Source organism: Anastrepha ludens, chromosome 3 (genome assembly GCF_028408465.1).
Source record: "Anastrepha ludens isolate Willacy chromosome 3, idAnaLude1.1, whole genome shotgun sequence".
Lineage (NCBI taxonomy): Eukaryota > Metazoa > Arthropoda > Insecta > Diptera > Tephritidae > Anastrepha > Anastrepha ludens.
This window is the reverse complement of record NC_071499.1, coordinates 84,252,024-84,275,392: the sequence shown is the minus strand read 5'-3', so window position 1 is coordinate 84,275,392 and position 23,369 is coordinate 84,252,024. Positions and strand designations below refer to the sequence as shown.

Sequence of the window (23,369 nt, the reverse complement as noted above, 5' to 3'; positions counted from 1 at the left end):
CTCAGCCGACACTCCGTCAGCTCCTAAAGTTTATCTGCTGTAAATCCACTGTAGAATATAAAAAAACAAACAAAATTTTCTTTGCATCTGCTTTTATTTTAGACAAAATTCTTCGCATAAAAGTACTGCTTACGATTAGAAGACTTTTACGGAAAAAAACTCTAACACTGCTGTCAAATGTTTTTGAATTGTGCACTCGTCAATTTACAATATCGTAGAAGTAGAGTAGTTACAAAAGTTCTTTTCATAAGTTGAATGCTAAATATTATTAAATATACATAAATGTACTTACAAAACCTAAAACGCAAAAATCGTTTAAATCCACTATGACTATTTCTAATATGATTTTTTTATGTGATTTCGACTTTAAAAGTAAGTAAATGAAAAAGACTTTAAGCGATGGATTGCATAGCATCAAATGCTGTCATTATTTACGTTACAATCACAAGTTGCACGTAAATCGTTGTAAGTAGAGATTACGTATTATCGTTGAAAATTTGAACTTACTAGCAACGTGCTTTTATGGCACACGGGCAAGTGCAAGTGCATTTCAAAAACGCAAATTTCAATATTTATTAACTTTACACTATTACAAGTAGGTATTTTCTTTTTTCGGTTCAGAAATTGCAGCAGGTTGCGCATATCGCCCAAAGGGTCTAAACGCATGTGGACGAATCAGTTGTTGAAATGACGTCATTTTAGGGGTTTGTTAGCAAATAAATATTTCAGATTAATTTAATCTAACTTTTCATTGCTGTTATAAAGGCTGGTTATTTAAGCTACTCTAAGCTGACGTCATGCAAAATTACCCGAGAAAAGCTTGAATGTGGGTCACACTCTGCCATATAAGTTCTGCAACAATGTCAATGCCAGTGAAATGTTGGCAATCTGATTGTCATCTCTAGCTAATCAAGCACAGTATAAATAACTACGGAGCGGAAATGGAAGAGGGAAAATAATTTTTTATTTCATAAATACTACATTGAAGTTTAATATTTATTTACATTAAATTCAATTAAATTGATATTTATTTATTCATTATTCATAGTGTAAAACTAAGTTCAAATGAAAAGAGAAATGGTCCATGTTTCCACTACAAGCTCTGCGCTCGAAATAATGCGGCTGCTAATCAGCTGAGGTCATCAAATGTCGCAATGTTATTGTAATTATTGAGTGCAGCGAACACAACTTATATTGAGCTTTTCGGATTTGCACTTGCACTTGCACGTGTGCGCTGGGGTTCAGTATTCGTATTTATTAAGCCTCATTCGGAATTGACGAAAAATTTGTTACAAGAAATCAAAACATTTTCCTTAAAAGTGCCAATATAAATAAGTAGTTCATTAAGTGACTTCAAAAGTATGGATATATTTATATTGATAAACCATTGAATCATCATGCCAAAAAGTTGCACTTCAGCAGTTGTCTTTTAACAATAATTTGAAATTAAAATTCAGCTGATGAATGTAACGTAGTATATCCTAATCCAAATTATTCAAAAGTGAATATCTACGTTAACTAAATGTATCTCGATACGTATTAGATGAACCCACAACTTATAAACTTAAAAAAAAAGAAAAACAATTAAAATAAAATTAAAAATAAAATTACACTTAAATGTTTGCTATAAATTTCTACAGCGTTTAACTTAATTATTATGAGTCGAAATATTGTCGTTGGATATTACGAGCTTGATGTGCGATATATTTTATTTTGAAGAAGACGGAAACAATTAATTCGAATTATTTACATAAGTAGTGTTTTCAAGTAGGGTTTCATCAGAGTAATTAAAAAGTTATTACCACCAAAATCAATTAATTTAAGAATTTTCCTATTTCTAGGCAACTTTTTTCTGTTCAGTAAAGTTATAGCTACGAAAGTGAGCTAAACAAACCCTCTCTCTGCATTCCTCTCGCACTCACAGTCACGTGACACATACACACTCTATTACTTAAATAATTACTTAGAAACTAAATACTCGCAGTCATTCATTACGTCGCCGTAGAGGGGCTTTCTAATGCAGATGTAGTTGTTGTTGGTATTGTTTCTGCGTCACTTATATTAACGCCTAGTGAGGAGGTCGCAGAATCAGCATTTGAAGTGTATGTGCTTTTCATGGAGGCATCTATACTGGCATTTGAATTGCTCGGCGTAGGTGTACAAAGATCTTCTTCCTTAACTTGGGTTTCAGTGGTTTTCACAGGCGTTGTCGCTGTTGCGTCAATTTCGGTCTGTTCGATTTTTATTTCCTCTTTCTTTATCACTACCGGATCTAATGGTAGCTCATCAACTACAGCATCAATGTTTAGCTCATCATAGGGTGTTATAAAATCAGTACTGCCGCCACGACTACGTATACTAATTTGCGAACCGCCGCCGCCATTGCCTTTGAAAAGTACACTACCATCAAAGCGTACAATGCTGCCACGGCCATTGTTATCTACTTGGTCACCGCCGGTGTGCGATTCGGAGGCGGGGGTATGCGGTGTGCTCCTTGAACGATGTGCATGATGTTGCCGTATGGCCAATGACAAATCAACCTCGATATCTGAGTCCATCTCATTTTCGGAGAGCGACAACGAAGTGCCGGTGCGCTTGATTTTGATCTACAGGGGAAGGAATAGTTTTACATTTTTCTTATGTGTAAATTAACGTTCAAATTAATTGCCCTTCCTATGCAGGCAACTCGACTTACCCGCTTGTATGTGGAGGGCTCTGAAATATAGCCGTCGTAGTCTTCGTCTTCGCTAAACAGATAACCTTGTTGGAATTGTTCATTGCTAATGTATGTCTCGGGTAATTTGCAAACGATATGCGCCAAATCGATGAATGTATAATCGCTTAACGAGGTATGATTCTCCTTTTTTAAAGGCTCCTTGTTGAACCACTGATTAAAGCGTCCCAAACGTCCGGTCTTGGCCATGGAATCGAAGTAGTTTTTGCCATAAACGTAACCCACATCGCGTATTTCATCGAAACTGCCGAAGGCGAGCGTTTTGTACTTGTCAATTGGTGGGCGAATGTATTCGCAGTAGTCAGAATTTTTCACTTCCTAAAATGAAATAAAAGTGAAATTACAAATTACAAATTTACTAAAATTGCCAGTCGTGACGCAGAAAGCCATCAAGTCGTCACTTGGTCGACATTCGTTGAGCATAGGATTGCAAGGCTACATAAAATGTTGGGCGACATCACTGGTATCATGTCCTCCAACCAAATTATATAATTGACAGTAGCTTAGCGACTCAGCCCAAATAAATTATTTGCAAAATATTCATATATACACATACTTATGCTTGCATTTAAATATTAAAAAAAAAACAGGAATGAAAATTCAAAAAAATGCTAAATTTTACAACAAAAATTATTGCACATTTTTGTATCCTTCCCAGCTGCCTGATAACAAGTAAGGCCATTAAATAACGAGTCTGATGCATTAGCTTCAACAAACACTTCTCGTCTATCCCTGCAAAGCACTTTGCCAATTTTCAATTGTTCGAATGATGTAATACAGGGATACGGCGCTTGGCTAGAAAACTCTTAACAGACAATGAGGAATGAGCCAGTCCACTACCTTACTACAGAATTCAGGACTTTTTCTTGCACAATTCACGGTGCTAAGCAAGAACGTGAAGGTAGATTAGTTTTGATTAATAGTTTGACCTTCGAGAACCCAGTAAAGCTAGACAATCTGTCTGTCATCTTGAAAACACTCAAAATACTATGAAGAATGTGATAAAAATTCATTTAAGTACGATTATATACACTTCCTTCAATAAATTAAAGGTAAATGCAATGGAGCAACAACAAATGAACAAAATGAAAATAAAAGTATGTATAAAATATGAACTGCGTTGAGCAGCCGACATGCAGTTGGGGTTAGAAGTATAGTAGAATAGTACGAGTAGAATGGCTTTTCCTGGTTGTTGTTTTTGTTGTAGCAGTGCACTAGGCCCTGCCAGTACGGTGTAGTTACTGATCGTTATCGTCCAACTCATCTAATGGTAGGCTCAGGAAGCGTGGTGTTTCGGCAGGTTGGGTCCAGAGGAAGCGGGGTGTTAGGTGATTGGGTTCGAGAAGGCATGTGAATAGGTGGTTAGTATCGTACGGTGTGTCTTCACATGCTGGATATAATATATTGAATATATCGGGGTTGATTACGGATAAGTTTAACCCACTACACTTTAAAATCATAGTTGATATTGATAGCTCTGGAGCTTTCTCCACTGCGAATCGCTAGGGCCAGGCGACCAGATGAGTGCTTCATAATTCCAACCGTGTCGGCCACTTTTAATAGATTCTTCGCCTTGATTGTTGCACTTAGATTTTTTCCAGCGAAATAAAAAAACAATTCTAGAGCTAACACAGGCTATGACCAATGCTAATAGAATACCAGGTTGCGCCCTCCGAATTCGCTGTGTCGTCAGAGCCCATGAATAAACAAACAAAAGGGAGCGGAATCAGTTGTTTGTGAAGAGCAAGAGTAGGTGCAGGCAATGGAAACAACCAAGCACAAGAAATTATAGACACACACACACTTTCTTTCCATGGCGTCTTCCTCATATAAACGCAAAAAAACTACATTTGGAGGCATGATATTAATTTGGGTTTTCACAATTTAACACGCGGCACTGCGTTTTCATTAGTTCGTTTAGTTTAAACCTCACACAAATCATAACATTACCATACCATCCACTGAATTTCCACAAACAAGCAATTCCTCCTCCTTTTGCTTGTTTTGTTCGATTGTGTTGTATTGGTAACGGACCTGACGTTAGATTTGTCAAAATCGCAAAAAATAAAGTAACTGTTGAGACGCCGGCACTCACTGGCGTTTACTGGCGTTTATCGAATAAGTGCTTCTTCTATATCAACAAAATATACAAATACATTCTTTCTATTTAAGGGATCCCTTTGTGTTTGCAAGAAAAAAAAAAATATCTCAACGCAATGTTTGATGGGGCTAACTTTAATCGGGTATGAATTGAAAATCAGAATTGACTGCCACATATATTTTCTATTATCGTACGAAGAGCTTTTTATATTGCACTGGAAACTGTAGCAGCTGTACCAGAGCGTTCAATAATGTGTGTGACTGACACATAGATGGCGGCACTAGTACTAAATCAATATTTTTTTCGAAAGTTGGCAACCTTTTTAAGCTTACTGTCAAAATCATATGTTAATCCGACCATTTGTTTACAAGTTACAGTGCTTTAAGTGACGCTACTTTTGAGTTTTAAAAAAAAAATGTATTCAAAGCAATTCCGTGTGCTGATTTATCGTTTTTTAATGAAAAAAAAATACTGTTCAATGCCAGGAATGGCTTGAAAAACATTATTCGGACTCTGCTCTATCAAAAAGAAGCATTTGTTATTGGTATGCCGAATTCAAACGTTGTCGTACAGACACCGATGATATTCCATCTACTGGAAGGTCAAATGACGCTGTTATTCCGGAAAACGTTGAAAAAACACTGAAAATCATTATGTCCGACCGTAAAGTGAAAGTGAGGGAGATTGCTGACATTCTAAAGATATCAGCACGCAGTGTACACACCATAATACACGAACATTTGGGTATGAAAACGGTGTTTTCCAAATGGGTGCCGCGTTTGCTCACACCGGAGCAAAAACAGCAACGAATCGATGATTCAAAGAGCTGTTTGGACATGTTTACGCGCAATAAGTCGGAGTTTTTGCGTCGGTACATCACAATGGATGAAACATGGTTCCACCATTTCACTCCAGAGTCAAATCGGCAGTCTGCTGAGTGGCATGCAGCCGGTGAAAGCCGCCCAAAGCGACCAAAGAAGCAGCAGTCGGGTGGCAAGATTATGGCGTCTGTATTTTGGGATGCGCATGGAATAATATTCATCGACTATCTCTCGAAGGGGCAGACCATCAACAGCGACTATTATATAGCGTTATTGGAGCGTTTGAAAGACGAAATCGCAAAGAAACGGCCTCATATGGCGAAGAAAAAAGTGTTGTTCCACCAAGACAATGCACCGTGTCACAAATCAATGAAAACGATGGCAAAATTGAACGAATTGGGCTTCGAATTGCTTCCCCATCCACCGTATTCTCCAGATTTGACCCCCAGCGACTACTGGCTCTTCGCAGACCTCAAAAAGATGTTCCGTGGTAAGAGATTTGGCTCAAATGATGAAGTAATCGCCGAAACTGAGGCCTATTTTGAAGGCAAAGAAAAATCGTTTTACAAAGGCGGTATCGAAAGATTGGAAAAGCGTTAGAATGATTGTATCTCCCTAAAAGGGGACTATGTTGATGAATAAGAACGAATTTTGGAAAAAAAATGTGTTTTAATTAATTAGTCACACACATTATTGAACTAAGGTTAATTATTTGTTTATAAACTCAAATGAGTAAGAATTGAAGACTTTAACCGGAGTGTGAACAACACCGCCCTTTGTAACAATACGAATATACCGTTTCGGGCATTGATTTAATGGATTTTTGGTATTTGTTTTAAGATACCCTCGATATAAGCATTTAATAAGTGTGATTTCTTGATTTCTAAAATTTGGCAGCCGGAGGCAATTTATTTTATCTTCAGATCCCTCCTATTAAAATTATTCGTAAAACTAAAAAACAAAAATTATTTTTAATTATTGCATCATTCCACCACTAACTAAACATCAGTTGAGAGATCCGTGAAATTCCAGCGTTATGGCGTTAACTCAAACAGCTTAATTTTGTTTACATATGATGTCTGCTGATAAGAGTTGGCTAGCAGAGCTTGAAATCCAACGTAGAATCTGTCTTGCCAACAAGTGCTACTTTGGACTAAGTAGGCAATAGAGTAGTAAAATCCTCTCTAGACGAACAAAACTTACGCTCTACAAGACTCTATCATGCGCGTCCTAACGTATGGTGCAGAAGCTTGGACGATGACAACATCCGATGAAGCGACGCTTGGAGTGTTCGAGAGAAAGATTCTGCGTAAGATTTTTGGACCTTTGCACGATGGCAACGGCGAATATCGCAGACGATGGAACGACGAGCTGTATGAGCTTTACGACGACATAGACATAGCGCAGCGAATAAAGCGGCTACGTTGGCTGGGTCATGTCGTCCGTATGGATACAAACGCTCCGGCTTTGAAAGTATTCGATGCGGTACCAGCTGGTGGTAGCAGAGGAAGAGGGCGGCCTTCTGCGTTGGAAAGATCAGGTGAAGAAGGACTTGGCTTTACTTGGTGTGTCCAACTGCGCCGATTAGCACGAGAAAGCAACGACTGGCGCGTTTTGTTAAGCTCGGCCAAAATCGCGTCAGCGGTTATCGCGACAATTAAGAAGAAGAAGAAGCAGAGCTGTTTACATTTTTATGTAAGGAAGCTCCCGCATGCCTTTTGGTATTTGTTATGTTCAAAAAATTTGAGTACAATGTGTGTCTGCTAGAAATAAAGGCTTCTGTATTTTATTTGTATAGTTACAGCTTAGAGTTTCTTTTTCATTTGAAGTGTAGTTAACACTGCTTATATAATACATTCTGCTAATAAAATTTCTAGTATTTTCTTTTTTCGAAAAAGTGTCACTTCATTATATGTCGAAATTACGAAAATATTGGCATAGGCCCTGTGAAAATGTTTTGTATTTCATTTGGGAATAGAACATGAAAAATTCCACAAATTGTATTATAAACTCAATATATTACGAGGGTCGTTTGAAAAGTCCGTGCAAAACTAAAACTTCTTAATTGTTTGGGGTAAACATTTTTTATTTTTCGACGTAGTTTCCTTTTTAGTCTTATACACTTCGTTCAACGCTGTTCTAGCTTGTTGATCGCTGTTCTATATGTTAACGAATAATAGGATTTATTAAAATTTGAAAAATAGTCATTCGTTTTTGGTATCCTCTCCTTCATATTGGGAAACAAATAATAGTCCGAGGAATCCGAGGGAGCCAAGTCTCCAGAAAGGGGGGATGTGAAACGAGTTGGAAGCCCAGTCCCATTAATTTTGCGACCACAACTACTGCGGCGTGAGCTGGTGCGTTGTCGTGATGGACAAAGAAAATCACTCGACTCCTTCGATTCAAACGAATGCCAAAAACAAAGAAGAAGAAAACGATAAGCCTTAAACTAAACATAATCTCGATAAGCGCCAGTAGTGCGATCTCTCTGACTTTGCACGGGCTTTTCAAACGACCCTCGTAGCATATATATTATATATTGAATATAACGAAATATAGCGATTTATAATACTTCCATTTGCTTTGCACAAATTCAAGTGTTCGTACTTGCGTACAACTCATTTCAACTTGCCCTAATTTTTTGTAGAGGGTAGAAAATGCCACACACTCGCCTGGGCAGAGCATAACAGTTTGAGGATAGAAAGTGAAAATGTGAAAGCTCTGGAGCAGTGCAGAATGAATGCGACATTATTGTGAGAAAAGAAAGTACCATTAGTTAGCACCATTTCAAAAGAGACTTTACGGGTTTTGATAAAACAATAAAGGCTTGAGGGTTTGGAAGTTTAAATGTGACTTTTAACTATAGCTAAGCTTAAACTGCAGTGAAGGTTCGGTGGAATAGGCTAGACACAACAGGTTTTTTATTTTATGCTTATAATTTTTTCTTCTCAAGCTTTTTAAATAAACGAAAATGTTTATGCCGGCTCCTGGTTTATTAAGAATGGCGAACTTGTGTTTTTTGTTATGTAGTTGTTTTTCAAAAGCAGCAACCATAACCTCAATCATATCAATGCTCCAGTTTTTAGAAAATGAGGGCTATTAGGAGCGAGTTCCGAGTGAGTTTGCTCCTGATCTACAGTTAAATTATGTTTCTTTTATTTTAATTTGAAAATTTAAAAATTCTCCACAGCTAAACTTGCATAGTAAAGCAACCTCAGTTCAAATTGTACTCACCTCGAGTTGGCGTACACACGAAACATACGCTAAACGAGATTGTATGTCGGGCAAGTCAGGCACCTTCACCGGTGTTGTGAAGGGATTCCATTTCTTGTACAGCAACCACCAACCAGATAAGTCATCGCCATAATTCGTCAAGTCCATGTCATCCTGGGAGCCCACATCGATTGCAATAATATGTGCAGCGCCCAAATTATGCATTACGTCAGCTATAACATATAAGTTACCATTAGAAACATACAAACAATGTTATCACGCTTCAAAAAAAAAAAATAACTACGCAAAATTTCATTCATTCACCCAAAACAAAAAAAAAAAAAATGTTTTCAATAGCAAAAGCCAATATTTTTACAGAAAAAAATGCAGAGGGGAAATTTTATTTTAAATACTATCTCACTTTTATTGTTTTCTAACGTCGTTTATATTCATATAGCCAATTTGGGTACAGAGGACTAAAAGAGAAAATATGCAGAGTGAATACCCAGCTGCAACAACTACAAGTACAGCTACACTGAAAAACTTATAGTTAAAAATATAGTATGTCATACAAAACTAAAAAATATGAAAACTTAAGGCATGCAAAAAGAGAGAAACAAAAAACAATCGCATTGAGAGTGCAAAAGTGCGGGTGTTAAACTAGGCCATAGACAACTAATACTTACAAACGTATTCACAACTAAATACAAACTATCGTTAAATTGGTAAGTGGTTGGTCTTAAAATAGTTGGAGAAAATAGTGAGGGGAGCAGAGCTTACTAATATTGTGGTAGGAGTAGAACTATGCATTAGTAATGGTGGAATAGTTGTGGTTCATTACCTGGCACATTATTGGTGTAACAACCATCGAGTAGTAAATGACCGTCTCTATAATCGCAAAACGGTGGAAAGACGCCCGCTATGGACATGCTTGCACGCACATAGCGCCATAAACATCCTTCAAAGTTGGTCGATGGTGGTGGTGGTGGTGGTGGTGAAGAGGGTGTGACGATAGTGAAAACAAATTTAGGGCCGGCACACACGTCGCATGGCATTCGCGCAGGTATAGTGATTTTACATTTTTTGTTTTCGTTTATTGGTTTGTTCAACACAAGAGTTTTTTTTGTAAATAAAAACATATGAAAAAAAGAATATAAAGAAAAGAGGTTTACATCAATAAATGTTTGTTGATAGCAAAACACGAAAAAGTTGTAGTTGGTGGTGCGCAGCGCTCTGCTTGGAATGGTGGCAGGCATGAGAAGTGTATATGAGGCATGCAACTCTTTCAAAGTGTTGCAACATTTATTACCAAAAAAATATCTTTACAACTGCAACTAACAATTGGTAGAAATATAAAAGGTCGCCCAAAACTGACGCCTAGATATCAGTTAGTGAATAATTCCTAGGCGGTACCTTTTTTGTATGTCTCTTTTGAAATTAGTTACGTAGACAGATGTACAGTTTTACACAATGTAACAAGGCCTTGAAATTATTGAAACTTATTATACAAATGGTCGGTCTTAAAGAAAAACATATCGCAAAATTCGTAATTTTTTGATGAAAATAATCGTCAGAATGTGTCGACAATTCAAAAGTTGTGGTGAACAAATTTCAATAAATTGGTTCTGTCGACATCTCGACGTTCCCAATAATTAGGTTAACTGTCTGGCGGATTTTACAAAGTGAAGTCCAAAATAAACAAGACTGGCGGCATAAAAATGTTTTTGATGGCGCGCTCTTTTTAACGGGTTAGTGCGTTGGAAGTTACATCCCAGCTGACTTCCAGTGAAAGCTTGGTGACATTCAGTCCAGTGGAATCGAAGTTATTGCGTCAAAAGTGTCAGTATGTTTGTGTCATCGGTGAATGATTTATCGCATTTAAACTGATCATTTGCGCTTACGAAAGGTCTGTGCACGTTAACTGAGGACCAAAGATTGCTCAGAATTCAACATTCGAAAGACCTCATTAAAGAGACAAGAAAAAACGAGAACTTCCTTTACAACATTGTAACTGGTGTAACTGAAACTAAGCGTCAAAGTACCGAATGGAAGGCTCCAGACGAGCCACCACCCAAAAAATCGAGTTTGGAGGTGTCAAAAATCAAGTCGATGCTCATTTGTTTTTACGATTCCAAGGAGCCAAACCGTCAATTCAATTCTCTATTTTGGCGTTTTGAAGCGTTTGTTGCATGGCATTCGTCGAATTCGCCCTCAATACCGCGAAGGAGGAACCTGGCGCTTATTGCATGATAATGCACCATCTCATCGATCCACTCTTGAGACTGATTTTTTGACTATAAATCGCATTTTAACCATCAATCACTCTCCGTATTCACCTGATATGGCTTCCTGTCACTTCTACCTATCCGGAAAATTGGATTTCAGGAAAACATTTTACGTCCGTAGAGGCCATCCGAAAGGCTTATACCAACATCCTGAAGGGCATTCCGGTCAATGAGCTGAAACACTCTTTCGAAAAGCTTTTAGATCGCGCAAAACAGTGTATCGAGACCAGAGGGGACTATTTTGAATAAATAAAGTCGAAGTTATCAGAACAAAGCTCTTGTCGTTTCTATTTTAGCTCAGTCTTGTTTATTTCGGACTTCACCTTGTTCCTGTAGATGTGCTCATGATGGGCATTTGAATGATGTAAGTTCTTACATATAATTGTTAAGAGCCGTATTTTGAATGTAGTGAAACTTTAGAGAATCTAAATTTTTACATATTTTATTTTAAAACAACATCTAGACTTCAACAACATTACTTCAATTTCAAATAAATGACAGTGATTTTAGATAATTACCATTTAAATATTAAAGAAGAGACACAAAAATATTGTTCTCAATATTACTACATACAGTGTAACGCCGCTATAGGGAATTTGAAGGAAATGGACAAATACTTGATTTCGCTACATTCATAGGTGCATTCATTCATGTGTCTGAATCTGCATTTATTCTTCCAAAATGTAAAAATAATCTTCTAATATAAATAAAACAATCGAAAATCTTCTCGAATACTCGAACAGTTGTTCAAATTGATTTCTGAAACGGCATTCACTTTAAGCTGAATCTGCTCTATAAACTCGAAGTAGTGTACCCAGTGCTTTCTTGAGTTTAGATATATTCATATAATTGGCGCTCACACCTTTATTGGGTGTTTTGCCGAGCTCCTTCTCCTATTTGTGATTTACGTGTTGATGTTTTTCCAAAAAAATGGAGTGACCTAGTTTTAGGCCGCCTCAGAACGACATATGGTTTTCTATGAGGGTCGAGCGTTATAAGAAAAACGTTTTCTATTATTTGATCTTTCATGCCAGAAGATTCGAACCGGAGCACTCTCGAATGGTAGTCACGCACGAATCTATTCGACTATGGCGTCCGCCTCTTGAGTTTATAGCTAAAATAATAATCAAATGACGCCGAGATAAATCAGCTGGATATGGTAGTTGTGGAATTACTTGTAAATGAGTTGAATTTTTTGCAAAATGGTTATGAATGTTGTGTAAGATGGCACATTACCGCAGTGCAGAAACCAAGAGTGGTATCGACGGAAAATTGGACTTTAATGCAAACAATTTTTATTTGACCACCTGCTACGTTTTTTACCTTGGTCGAAATGGTACTGAATAATATTATATTATATACTGAAATCCATCGTTTTACCTTCATTTTGGAAAGCAATAACAAACATTTTTCAGTGAACATTTCGCTCACACACATACAAAATACAGCTTCTAATAAAGGGAATCTAATGTTCGGCTTTACATTTATTATTAACTCATTACATACCGGTCTTCAAATCAAAATTTTAGTATATTGGTTAAACAGCTGAACCTTCCCACCCATCCTAAAACGTAGTTATAATGAGTTATAATGAAACATTTTCGCAGAAGCAAACCTTCTCGGCGAACACAGCAGGCAGTACGCATTTCTTGTGTTATAGTTCATTATATCGAGCTCAAACTGTAGTTAGTGTTGATAGGAAATAGAAAAGTTGAGTTATACGAGCAGAGCTCAATAATATTTTTGAAGAAAAATGTGGCTGTCGAATTTGTTTTAGTTCTTCTAAGAATCTCTCCTTAGATTTGGCCTTAGAAAACATACTAAATGGGTGTGAACATAAAAAAAATGTTTGGCCATTCTAGACAAATTAAGTATTTGTACAAAAACCTGTACAATCTGATATTTTTTCTGACAGCAAAGCTGTTAAAATATTTTTAATTTTATAATTTTTTTCTTATCGGACGATAAAAAAAGATTTTTAACATAGTCCACCTGCAATAAATTAAATTATATGATCTTACTTAATTAAATTAATGTAATGGGTGATTTTCAAGAGCTTGAGAACTTAAAATGATAATACAAATCAGAAATATTATTGGCATGAAGTTGTTTAATCATAATCTGGTAGATAACTTCATGGCATTTATTTTTTGATTATGATATCCGGCTAAGAGTTATATGGTAAATCCGATCAGTCTAAATTAGGCCATAGGTGGTCAACAGTGGCTTGAATCGCAGCTCTTCGCGGAGATATTTATTTTTTTCATGATAAATTTGCACAATTTGGAAGCGTTGTTCTGGCGTTAAATGATTCATGATAACTTCGCAAACCTTACTGAACAGAAATGTTAACACAATTTGCCATTCTCAGCTGTCATATCATAGTTATCGATATCGATAGTTCTCAAGCAGCTAAAAAACACCTTATACATCAGCAATTTCAGATATCGAAAAATTGTCATTTAAAATAATTAAAAATCGTTTACAATTGATTATTTTCTATTTTTCTTAACTAGTGTGGATAGAAATGTATTTACAAGTCTATTCTGCATTTCGATTCGGTTTGAAAATTAATGCGATACAATTCCTCTTCCTCTTGTAAGGTCGAACACTTCTGAGCAACAAAAAAAAAAATAAAAAATGGAGAATCAGAATAACGAACGTTGCTTTTTTCGCCGCTTCCGCGCGAATTTCTTGGAATCGAAATACAGAACCTGCGTTAATAGGAATTTTCAATGAAAACTCCTTTCTCACCACGATTTCATCAACTTCCCTTGACAAATTTTAAAATGGCATTCTGAAATCAAAATTGGTTTATGTCGGTTATTAAGCTTTTTTGTTATTATATTAGCTTTAGTGTACGTATAGGTTAGGCCGTTTTCACATTTATGACTCATGAAATATGATTCAATAAAAGAAATGTTAATTAATATATGTCAAAGGGTATAATGCAAACACATTCTGAGTTTTTTACACCATTATTTTTAAACGAAAAGTTTCTAGATTAGCTACAGATGGAAAATAGGTAATGTTAAATTAAGTTAGAAAAACTAAAAGCTGGATCGGCGCAATTTTTGCTGCACTCATCAGCACGTCAATGCAAGTAACACAGAAGGGATAAATCTTATTTGTACTTACATGCTGTCCCTTTGGGGTTTTGGCGATTTGACAATTAAAGCATGCACACAAGTAAAAAAAAAACACATAGAATAAACAAAATTTACTTTCCCTCTACTTCTAACAAAGTGGAAATTTTACGGCGCTATTGAAAATTGAAAAAATTAAAAAAAAAATTCACACAAAAGATATAACTAAAACTTTATTACTCAAAAACAGCTAAACATTATATAATATATATCTGTGGACTTTTGAAAAAGGGCTTATGCCAACTGGCAATGGTTCTTATCTTTAAATCCACGAATCATAATAAATATTTTATAAAAAATTTCAAATAATCTATTAAGCCAAGGCTATGAATGATGTAAAAGTTCAAGTATTACATTAGTAACCAACAAGTTAGTGCTGAAGAAGTAAAATGTCGTAAGTACGCTTGAGTTATTTTGCCGAAAGTCCAGAGATATGTATGTATGTATGTATATAAAGTTTCCTACACAGCTGAAACTAACAAGAAACCACCAAAGAAATTGTCTGAACCCAATTGAAAACATGAATTAGGGAACTAAGTCTTAATTCCCGCTTTGAAAACTTCCGCTCTGCATTATTTGTCCCATGACAAATGAATGGAAATCATACAAATTATCAAACTTTTTTCAGTAAAAACAAATTATGATCTTCAAACACACATACTCTGTTCGTAGTTGTTGTTGTTTTCTCGCTATTTACCTGGCAAATTGTTAACATATCCGCCATCCAGCAGAAGATGTCCGTCTTTGGGATCGCATAATGGCGGCATATAACCGCTGAGCGACATAGATGAACGTATATAACGCCAAAGAGATCCTGTTTAATGTTTAATGTGAGTGTAACGGTATAATGTACATACTTATGTGCGCAAAAATTTAAGATGAATTGCATTTGTTGGTTGGAACGAATGAATGTTTAGGTAGTATTGGTTGATACATAAGACGGCGAAGTTTATATACATATGTGTATGTAGGTGTATAAGTATTTATCTAAGCATATGAACTAATAAATTTGCTAAAGAGCGATAGTATTTTTTATCATTCCGTATTGTTTTTTTTTGTTTGTTTTTATTGGAGTAAATTAAAATAAACTTAGAATAGAAATTATAAATGAAATACATATATGTATGTACATCACACATAACAACCATGATGTTCTATTACTTATCTCAATCTAATATTTTCTACCAAATAATAAGTATATAGTAATTTTAGAAAATAAAACAAAAATAGTGTAACTACATATTTGAAAAAGCAGTTTACGTTAAAACGCAAAACTAATTATATTTTCTAGTTTACGCTAACAACGTATTCCCCTCCCGCAAGAACTCAGTTGCTATTAAGTGTTCTGGTAATTTTCAGAAATATCAAGTATTTCCATCGTAGTAAAATTAACTAGAAAAGCCGGCAAATATATATTTAAGTTTGACATAAAGAAAAACCATAAATTCCTGCACAAAAGGTGTAAACATCAAATCTCATAATAATATATATATATTTTTTTGTATAATTACGGCACTACAGACTGCGCCCGTATTTTTTAATTAATTATAAATTAATTTTAATTATTTTTCATTTAAAAACTGTTATCACTGTTAGCACAACATTTTCTGTTACGCTAACAAAACTGAGTTAACTCCGTTCTGAAATACAGTTTAAGAGCTTTGGTACAATTTGAAAGACTAAAATGTTAAGTGTAAATAGCAGTTAAAGCTCGGTAGAAATAGGCTAAAACATTCATCTCTCAACTTCACGTACACTATGGAGCAAAAGTGATCACAAAATTACAATTCAGCTGTATTATAATCAATTTCAGCGCATGGTTTTTTATTTAAACTGGTACCACCTTTTTTGGAATTAGTGTGTTACAAAATACTAGTAAACAAAAACAACAATTATAGTATAACAGAAGAATTTGCAAGCAGCGAGCATTTAAGAGCAACATGTAATCACTTTTGCCCTCACTCTATTTCCCTTATGATTTGGAGGTTAACCGTTAATAACAATAACGAGTTTGTTTATTTCGATAGATTTGTATTCGTTACTTCCTTTATTTTTCTGTTGCGTTGTGGTTTTCATTCGTTAAGGTTCATTTTGTGAGTAAAATTTATATTTTGTGAAAAATGCGAAAAATTAATAATGAAAAAGTGGTAAAAGCTGGAGAATTAATTTTAGAAGGCAAATCAATGAGACAAATTGCTTCTGAGCTACGGATATCTCAAGCTATGGTGAGGAAAATTAAAAAAAATAAAAATTTGAAAGGGCCAAGTGCAAAAAATGGACGCCCTCGTATCCTATCTGACCAAGATGCAAGGCACATGGCCAGAAGTTTAATGGCTGGAAAAACCAAAACACCAAAAAAAGCAGCTGAAAGCATAGGAAATAAGACTACTGCTTGGACCGCGCGTCGGGCACTAAAAAAAGTTGGATGTTTTGCCGCCAAAAAGCCCAAAAAGCCAAAACTTTCTGTCAAAAACAGAAAGACTCGAATGTCATTTGCCTTAGTTCATCAGCATTGGACTATAGAAGACTGGAAACGAGTGATATGGTCTGATGAATGCAAAATTAATCGGATTAACTCAGATGGCATACGATATTTTTGGTCTGACACAGGAAGAGCCACCCAGAGTCATCAGGTAATAGAAACGGTTAAACATGGTGGCGGATCACTGATGGTCTGGGGATTTTTTTCCTATTTCGGAGTAGGACCGTTAGAGCTTATTAGAGGAATCATGACGAAAGAGGTGTATCATCAAATTCTGTACGAAAATATGCCGGTAGCTTTGGGTCAAATGGAATTTCCAGAGAATGAAGTAATTTTCCAACAGGTCAATGACCCCAAGCATTCCTCAAAGCTCGTCCGAAATTTTCTAAAAACCCAGAATTACGAGACCATTCAGTGGCCATCTCAAAGCCCTGACCTCAATCCTATAGAAAACTTGTGGTCTATAGTGAAACGACGGTTAGGTAACTTTGATGAGGCCCTAAATAGCATTCATGAACTGTGGGAAAGAGTTCAAATAAGTTGGGAAGAAATACCGGTAGAAACGTGTCAAAACTTAATAGCAAGCATGCCGAAACGTGTGAGTGCAACAATAAAGGCAAAAGTAGAAATAACGAGTTATTAAAATTTTAACTATGTATATTTAAATTTGAATTTCGAAGCGAGTGCAAAACTGAACACATGTCCTTTTTTGGTTTTTATTAATTAATAATATAGAATATAATGTTAAGTTTATAAGTATAATGTAATCAAGTTCCTACAGTAAGTATAGTAATATAAAAAATAAATAATGCTAAAAACTTAAAAGCGGTATTAAAATTTCTGCTGAATCTTTTTAAATATCTTTTTTGTGCTCACTTTTGCTCCATAGTGTATGTATGTATGTACAGAACTTTTAAGCATACAGGAAAATGTAAGCCTGCCAATTGTTTACTTTAACAAAAAATGCTAGTAATAAATTTATTGAATTATTTTTAGTATTTAATTATTTGGTGTTGGGATAATAGAGAGTGGCTGGTGGCTCTATAGTGGAGAAGTGAGGAGCTAATATATGTGTTGTTGCACTTTTTTTGGTCTACTGCTTTTATTGTGTATTTAGCCGAGCTCCTCCTTTTATTTGTGATGTGCATCTCGATATTTTTTCGAAGACGGAGGGACCTACAGATTTATACCGCCTCCGAACAGCAGATATTGTTTTGTTATAAGGAGCTTTTTATGGCAGAAATACTCTCAGAGGTTTTGAAATGGCCTCCCGATAAGCGACTGCTATTAAAAAAAATTGTTTCTATTATTTGGTGTTTCATGAACCAGTGCATTTTCGAATGATAGCCACGCCCGAACCCGTTCGGCTACGGCGGTCGCCGTATGATTTGACACACTAGCACAAAAAGGGCTAAAGGAATCAAATTACTTCACCAAGGTAGCCATTTGATAAGATTATTTATTATTTATTATAAAGATTTGATCATTAAACGCTCGTTCCATGGCATGTTGATCTAGCGACTAGAAAGAATTAGTTAAGTCGGCTCGTGGCCAGATTTTTAACGACACTTCCCAACATTTTCAGAGAAAATTTAGACGAGCTTTATAAACTTTAGCAATCTTGGCAAAATAATTATTAGGCGTAAGAAATTATTACTTAACTGTAACAAATAATAGATAGTGATAGATAAAGTTTCCTAATGCTAACAAGAAATATTATTTAGCCAGTTATCATTATGGTTAGCAGTTGGGTTTAACACAGATTTCCCAAATATTTAATTTTTAAGTTTTGTAATTAGCTTTTAAGTTTTTATGAAGATAATGCAAAGAAAATTTAATACTCGACAATGAATTAACATTCCCCTATACAAAAAAGTGGCGCAATATTAATAAACCATTTGTTTTTTACTGAATAAAAAATAATAATTACTTTTACTGAAGCTTACTTTTTAAGCTTTGTAAATAGCTTTTAAATTTTCGAAGATAAGGCCAGGAAAATTTGAATTGCCACAATAAATAAATATTCACCTATACTAAAGGGGGCGCAAAATTAATCAACCGATTCAGTTTTTACTAAACAAAAGACAAACTCTTTTACCTAATAAAAAAAAATGATTTTGAGTTAAGAAAATCGTTTTTTTTTTTGGTTTGCGACTTTATGAGCTCCGGTGCTTGTCTGTATATTGAAGTCAACTAGACATCACAAGTGTCAAATATGATTGACGTACGACGTCATTTGCAAAAATTATAAATTTTCGGATAGGGTGATTAATTTTGCGCCACCTTGATTATATAACATTTTATGAAAAAGGAATTTCATTGCATTTTTTTATAAAAAAAAAAACATAATATATTTAAAAATGTATAAATAAAGGGTTTTCCAATAACAGATGTTGCAGGTGAATGGATTGCGCTTTTAAGAGATGATTAACTTTTTTTATGGCCGGAATTGGATGGTATTGATACGTGCCACACAAGCAACGAAACCATCGCTCTTTTACGGGAAAAGTTTCCGGACCGTCTAATCTCTGGAAGAGGTGACCACAATTGGCCACCGAAATCTTGTGATTTAACACCTTGGGACTTTTTTCTTTGGTGTCACGTGAAGGAGAAGGTCTACGCCAACACCCCAGGGCCGATTCAAGACCTCAAAGATGGAATTCGTGAGACTATCGAAGACATATATATGTATATATATATATATATTTTTCATGGCAGAAATACACTCGGAGGTTTGCCATTGCCTGCCGAGGGGCGACCGCTATTAGAAAAATGTTTTTCTTAATTTTTGTGTTTCACCGAGATTCGAACCGACGTTCTCTCTGTGAATTGCGAATGGTAGTCACGCACCAACCCATTCGGCTACGGCGGCCGCCGAGGACATAGGGCATCCAAATCTGCGATTCGGTTATGGAAAATTTAATGAAAAGGATATTGTCCAGGATGATCATTTGCCTGATGTTATTTTCCGCTATTAACGGCATACCTTCCTCTTTATAATGAAATAAACATCCGATCATTTATGTATATTAAAAAATAACATTTTTCTTTGGAAATCAAAATAACATCTCTTATTAAAAAACCCTTTATTAGAAAAATCATTATATTAAAAAATTATGGCCCACTTCACTAGAAAGCATTACTTTAATACTGCAATCGAAATGATCGAACTTGATTTTTACATTTACTTTGTAGCACGCAAGAAAGTCAAAGCTTTATATGCCCTTTTTTAATTTAAATAATATTTTTAATCGAGCCGCTGTACTAGTATAACAAGAGCAACTCATTTTTATCTGCTTAAAACGTGAAAATATGTATGTACGTATGTAAATATGGAAATAAGTTACAATGTGACAAAATAAAAAGATATCACAATGTAAAAATCTCAGAATATGTAGAAAGGACCACTGCACTTAAAACGATTTTTGCCAATGTTTCAGAGTTTCCAAACACAAAGAAATAAAAATATGTTATGAGAATTACAGCAATGTCTAGTGATAAACAAAATTTCTAAAAAACATTGAAATGTATAATAAAAGATAATGATTAGGTGAATAAATGTCAGGTATGCCTCATTTGTGCTTTTAAAGTCAGTTACGAAACTTTTATAAATCGGCTGTAATTTATATTATGTATGTATTATGAAATGATAATTTAGGAGGGACGACGCGCACATGTGGGAAGTCATTGTACTTACCATTTGTGTGTATGCGATGGCAGCTTGCGGTAATATCAGTCGTTAGTGTAAAATACGGAATCCATAAATCCTCGATGACAACATCGCCGAATGTCTCGTGAATGGTTTTATTGAATTCTCGTCCAGAGAACATCGATGTAATCGGATAAGTGAGATCAAGCAATTGCAGGAACCATTTTGTCATTTTCTGTAAGTAACACAAATACAAAAGTAAAAATAAATTACTATTCTAATTAATTTCAGTAGCAACTACACACCTTTGACCATTCACGCGCTTTCTGTGTAACCGTTGTAACATTCCGATCGGAACACCACAGCGCACCCATTAGCGCGCCAATGCTAACACCACCCACCATATCTACCGGTATGCCAGCCTCTTGCACGGCTTTCAACATGCCAATATGTGCAGCACCGCGTGCACCGCCACCACCCAAAACCAAACCGATGGAGTTGCCAGTTAGCCAACGTGCCAGGCGCGAACAATCCGAATGCATATTCGGCTCGGACATTAGAACGCGGCTGTACAAATCATTCTAGCAATTATATGATAAAAAGTTGTTTTAATTTAAGTGTTTTCCTAAAACTTGCTAACACTAAAATTTTCACTCACAATGCGATATTGGCTCTTGCGCGAAAACATGCGCTTTGGACACTGCAGGTGATGATGTTTGGTGACCCATGGCCTGACATTCAGCCATTGCAGTGTGTTCTTCGGTTTCGTAGTACTCGATTCGTGATATAGCAGTACGAGCTCTTTTTGTGTGCGCATTGCAAGACGATCGATTTCACGTTCAAATTTACCGACCGTCGTCGTATGATCTCCAAGTCCCACGATAAGTACGACGTCCGCTTGCCGCAAGCAACGTTGTGTCCAAGCGCTGAGCGATGAGTCACACTGATACAGAGTGATGGTGTTGCGATCTTCTTGTTGTGCTAGCCAAGAGGTCATACGATATTCATTGCTCGGCTCGAATATGTGCATGCCGAGCTGTTTGCGAACCACCTCTGATGTAAGACGCAAAGTGGGGCCTAAAATGAGGGGCATTAAGATTTTAATTTACAAAATTTCGAATTTATCATATAAACTGACGAATATAACTATAAGAATTAACGATCTCACAAGTCAGAAATCATTTGAACACAAATCAAATTATCAGACGAATCACTACACAAACAATATAATAATTGAAAGAACACATTAATCAAATTAATCATACACGCCATTGTGAATGTGTTTGTTTAATATTTTATCTGGCTACCTAAGCATTGTGATTTCAATGATTTGTGTTGAATTAATTTCTAATTAACTAACCAATTGCGCATAACGAGTGGTAAAGTTCGTAGGTGAACGCTGTTAACGGCACATCGTCGCTAACCGGCACTAACGCTACAGTAGAGTATTTGTGTGTTACCGGATTTGCCTCAAAGGGTGCTGATGTGCTGTCATGCCGAGTTTGCATGGTGCCCAATATACGGTGACTTAAAAGACTTATCAGCTTTGTCACGACAATCGGATAACGCAATTTTATTGCATTGAAAAGGCCTTCCGGCAATTTGGCAAGCTCTGTATCGCGCACAGCCATCACAGTCGTTGTACGACAAGTCTCCGTTATCATCTCCACCAGTCCCACAAGATCACCTTTGCCGTACTCGCCGATTATTTCTTTTTTGCCACTAGATTGCGTTATCACAGAACGCATACGCCCACTGAGCACGATGTAAGTACTATCACTATTCTCCTCCTGTCGGTAGACGGCACGCCCAGACTCAAGGAAAACCCAATCGAACGCGTAATCGCATTGACGAACCAGAGGCGAGAGACGACGCACTTCACAATTACCGAGATCAAGTACAATGCGAGGACGCTCACGCATTATTCTGCAGAAGACAGAGTGAATAAAAGTTTTAGAAATATATTGGATAATAATTTACAAAATAGCTTACGCATAAATGCCAGGACGTCGTATGTAAGCTAGTCGAGTTATATATTTTGTTTTTATAGTGTACATGCTTGCCTCGCCAGTAAGTATCGCCAGTCCGCCAACGATTTCCCCTGGGTGCACTGTGTAAATAAACACATCGGCGTTTTCAGTCTTTACTGTACGTGTGACATCCACGTTGCTTTGATACACGTTCAGAGCGCCAGTGAGCACAATCCAAACACAGATATCCTTCAAATACGAGACAAAAACCACATTCGTAGGCCAATCATCACTCCTAACTAAATGTTAATCACTTACATCCATACTTCCTTCGTTGATCAACGCAATATTCGCCTCCACTTCGTCCAGCTCCACAAATGGATCAATAAATGCGCGATCGTCTTCCGGCAAGCCGAGTTCACGCAAGAAGCTGTCCAATGCATAGCCGCGTAAGCTGGTCAACTCTGCGTTGGCGGCATTCGCCAGCGCTTCCGCGTGTATAAGTGAATAGCGACGAGTTACTAAGTTACCAATGCTGTTTGCTCGTGAATTGGCCAGCGTCGATTGTCCACCACCGGTAGCGCCACCTCCACTATTGGCACTACCATTACCCGCTGGCTGAGCATTTGGCAAGGCAGTTTGTATGCCCGAATGACGTTCTGACTCATGCGCCAAGTCGACCAACATGTCTGGTGGTGGCATAAAGTCTGACAATGAGTGCTGTACTGCATCTGGGTGTGTGGAGCGTCGATATAGAGGTGATGTCTTTAAAATTGTGGCACCAGCACTTTTCTTAATACGCATATGGCTTTGCACTAACTCCGAATTGAGACCGAGATATGTGCGCAGTGCCGTGAAGAGCACACGCTGCAAACGCACCATAATCACCTGAATGACGCGTATCATAATGTCGGGATTCTCATTGAACACCTCTTGGAAAGCCTAATGGAAAATGCGAGCATAACAGA

General features: G+C 36.4%; 1 protein-coding gene across 2 annotated transcripts in view; it reads right to left on the bottom strand.

Moving 5' to 3' along the window:
• Window positions 1–75: 75 nt before the first annotated feature.
• The window catches only part of LOC128858312 (neuropathy target esterase sws), a 48,914-nt gene continuing 25,620 nt past the window's right edge, over window positions 76–23,369 (bottom strand). Inside the window, exons 3-12 of one of the 2 annotated variants that reach the window (XM_054094478.1) lie at window positions 22,720–23,343; window positions 22,424–22,650; window positions 21,792–22,357; window positions 21,090–21,508; window positions 20,737–21,012; window positions 20,480–20,666; window positions 9,711–9,827; window positions 8,891–9,102; window positions 2,696–3,052; window positions 76–2,606 (exon numbers count right to left, since the gene is read on the bottom strand). In XM_054094478.1, the coding sequence (XP_053950453.1) occupies window positions 1,992–2,606; window positions 2,696–3,052; window positions 8,891–9,102; window positions 9,711–9,827; window positions 20,480–20,666; window positions 20,737–21,012; window positions 21,090–21,508; window positions 21,792–22,357; window positions 22,424–22,650; window positions 22,720–23,343 (3,600 nt within the window). In that variant the 3' untranslated portion in view covers window positions 76–1,991. Of the gene's footprint in view, window positions 2,607–2,695; window positions 3,053–8,890; window positions 9,103–9,710; window positions 9,828–14,997; window positions 15,115–20,479; window positions 20,667–20,736; window positions 21,013–21,089; window positions 21,509–21,791; window positions 22,358–22,423; window positions 22,651–22,719; window positions 23,344–23,369 lie in introns of both variants that reach the window. The other variant, XM_054094477.1, reaches the window with a different exon arrangement.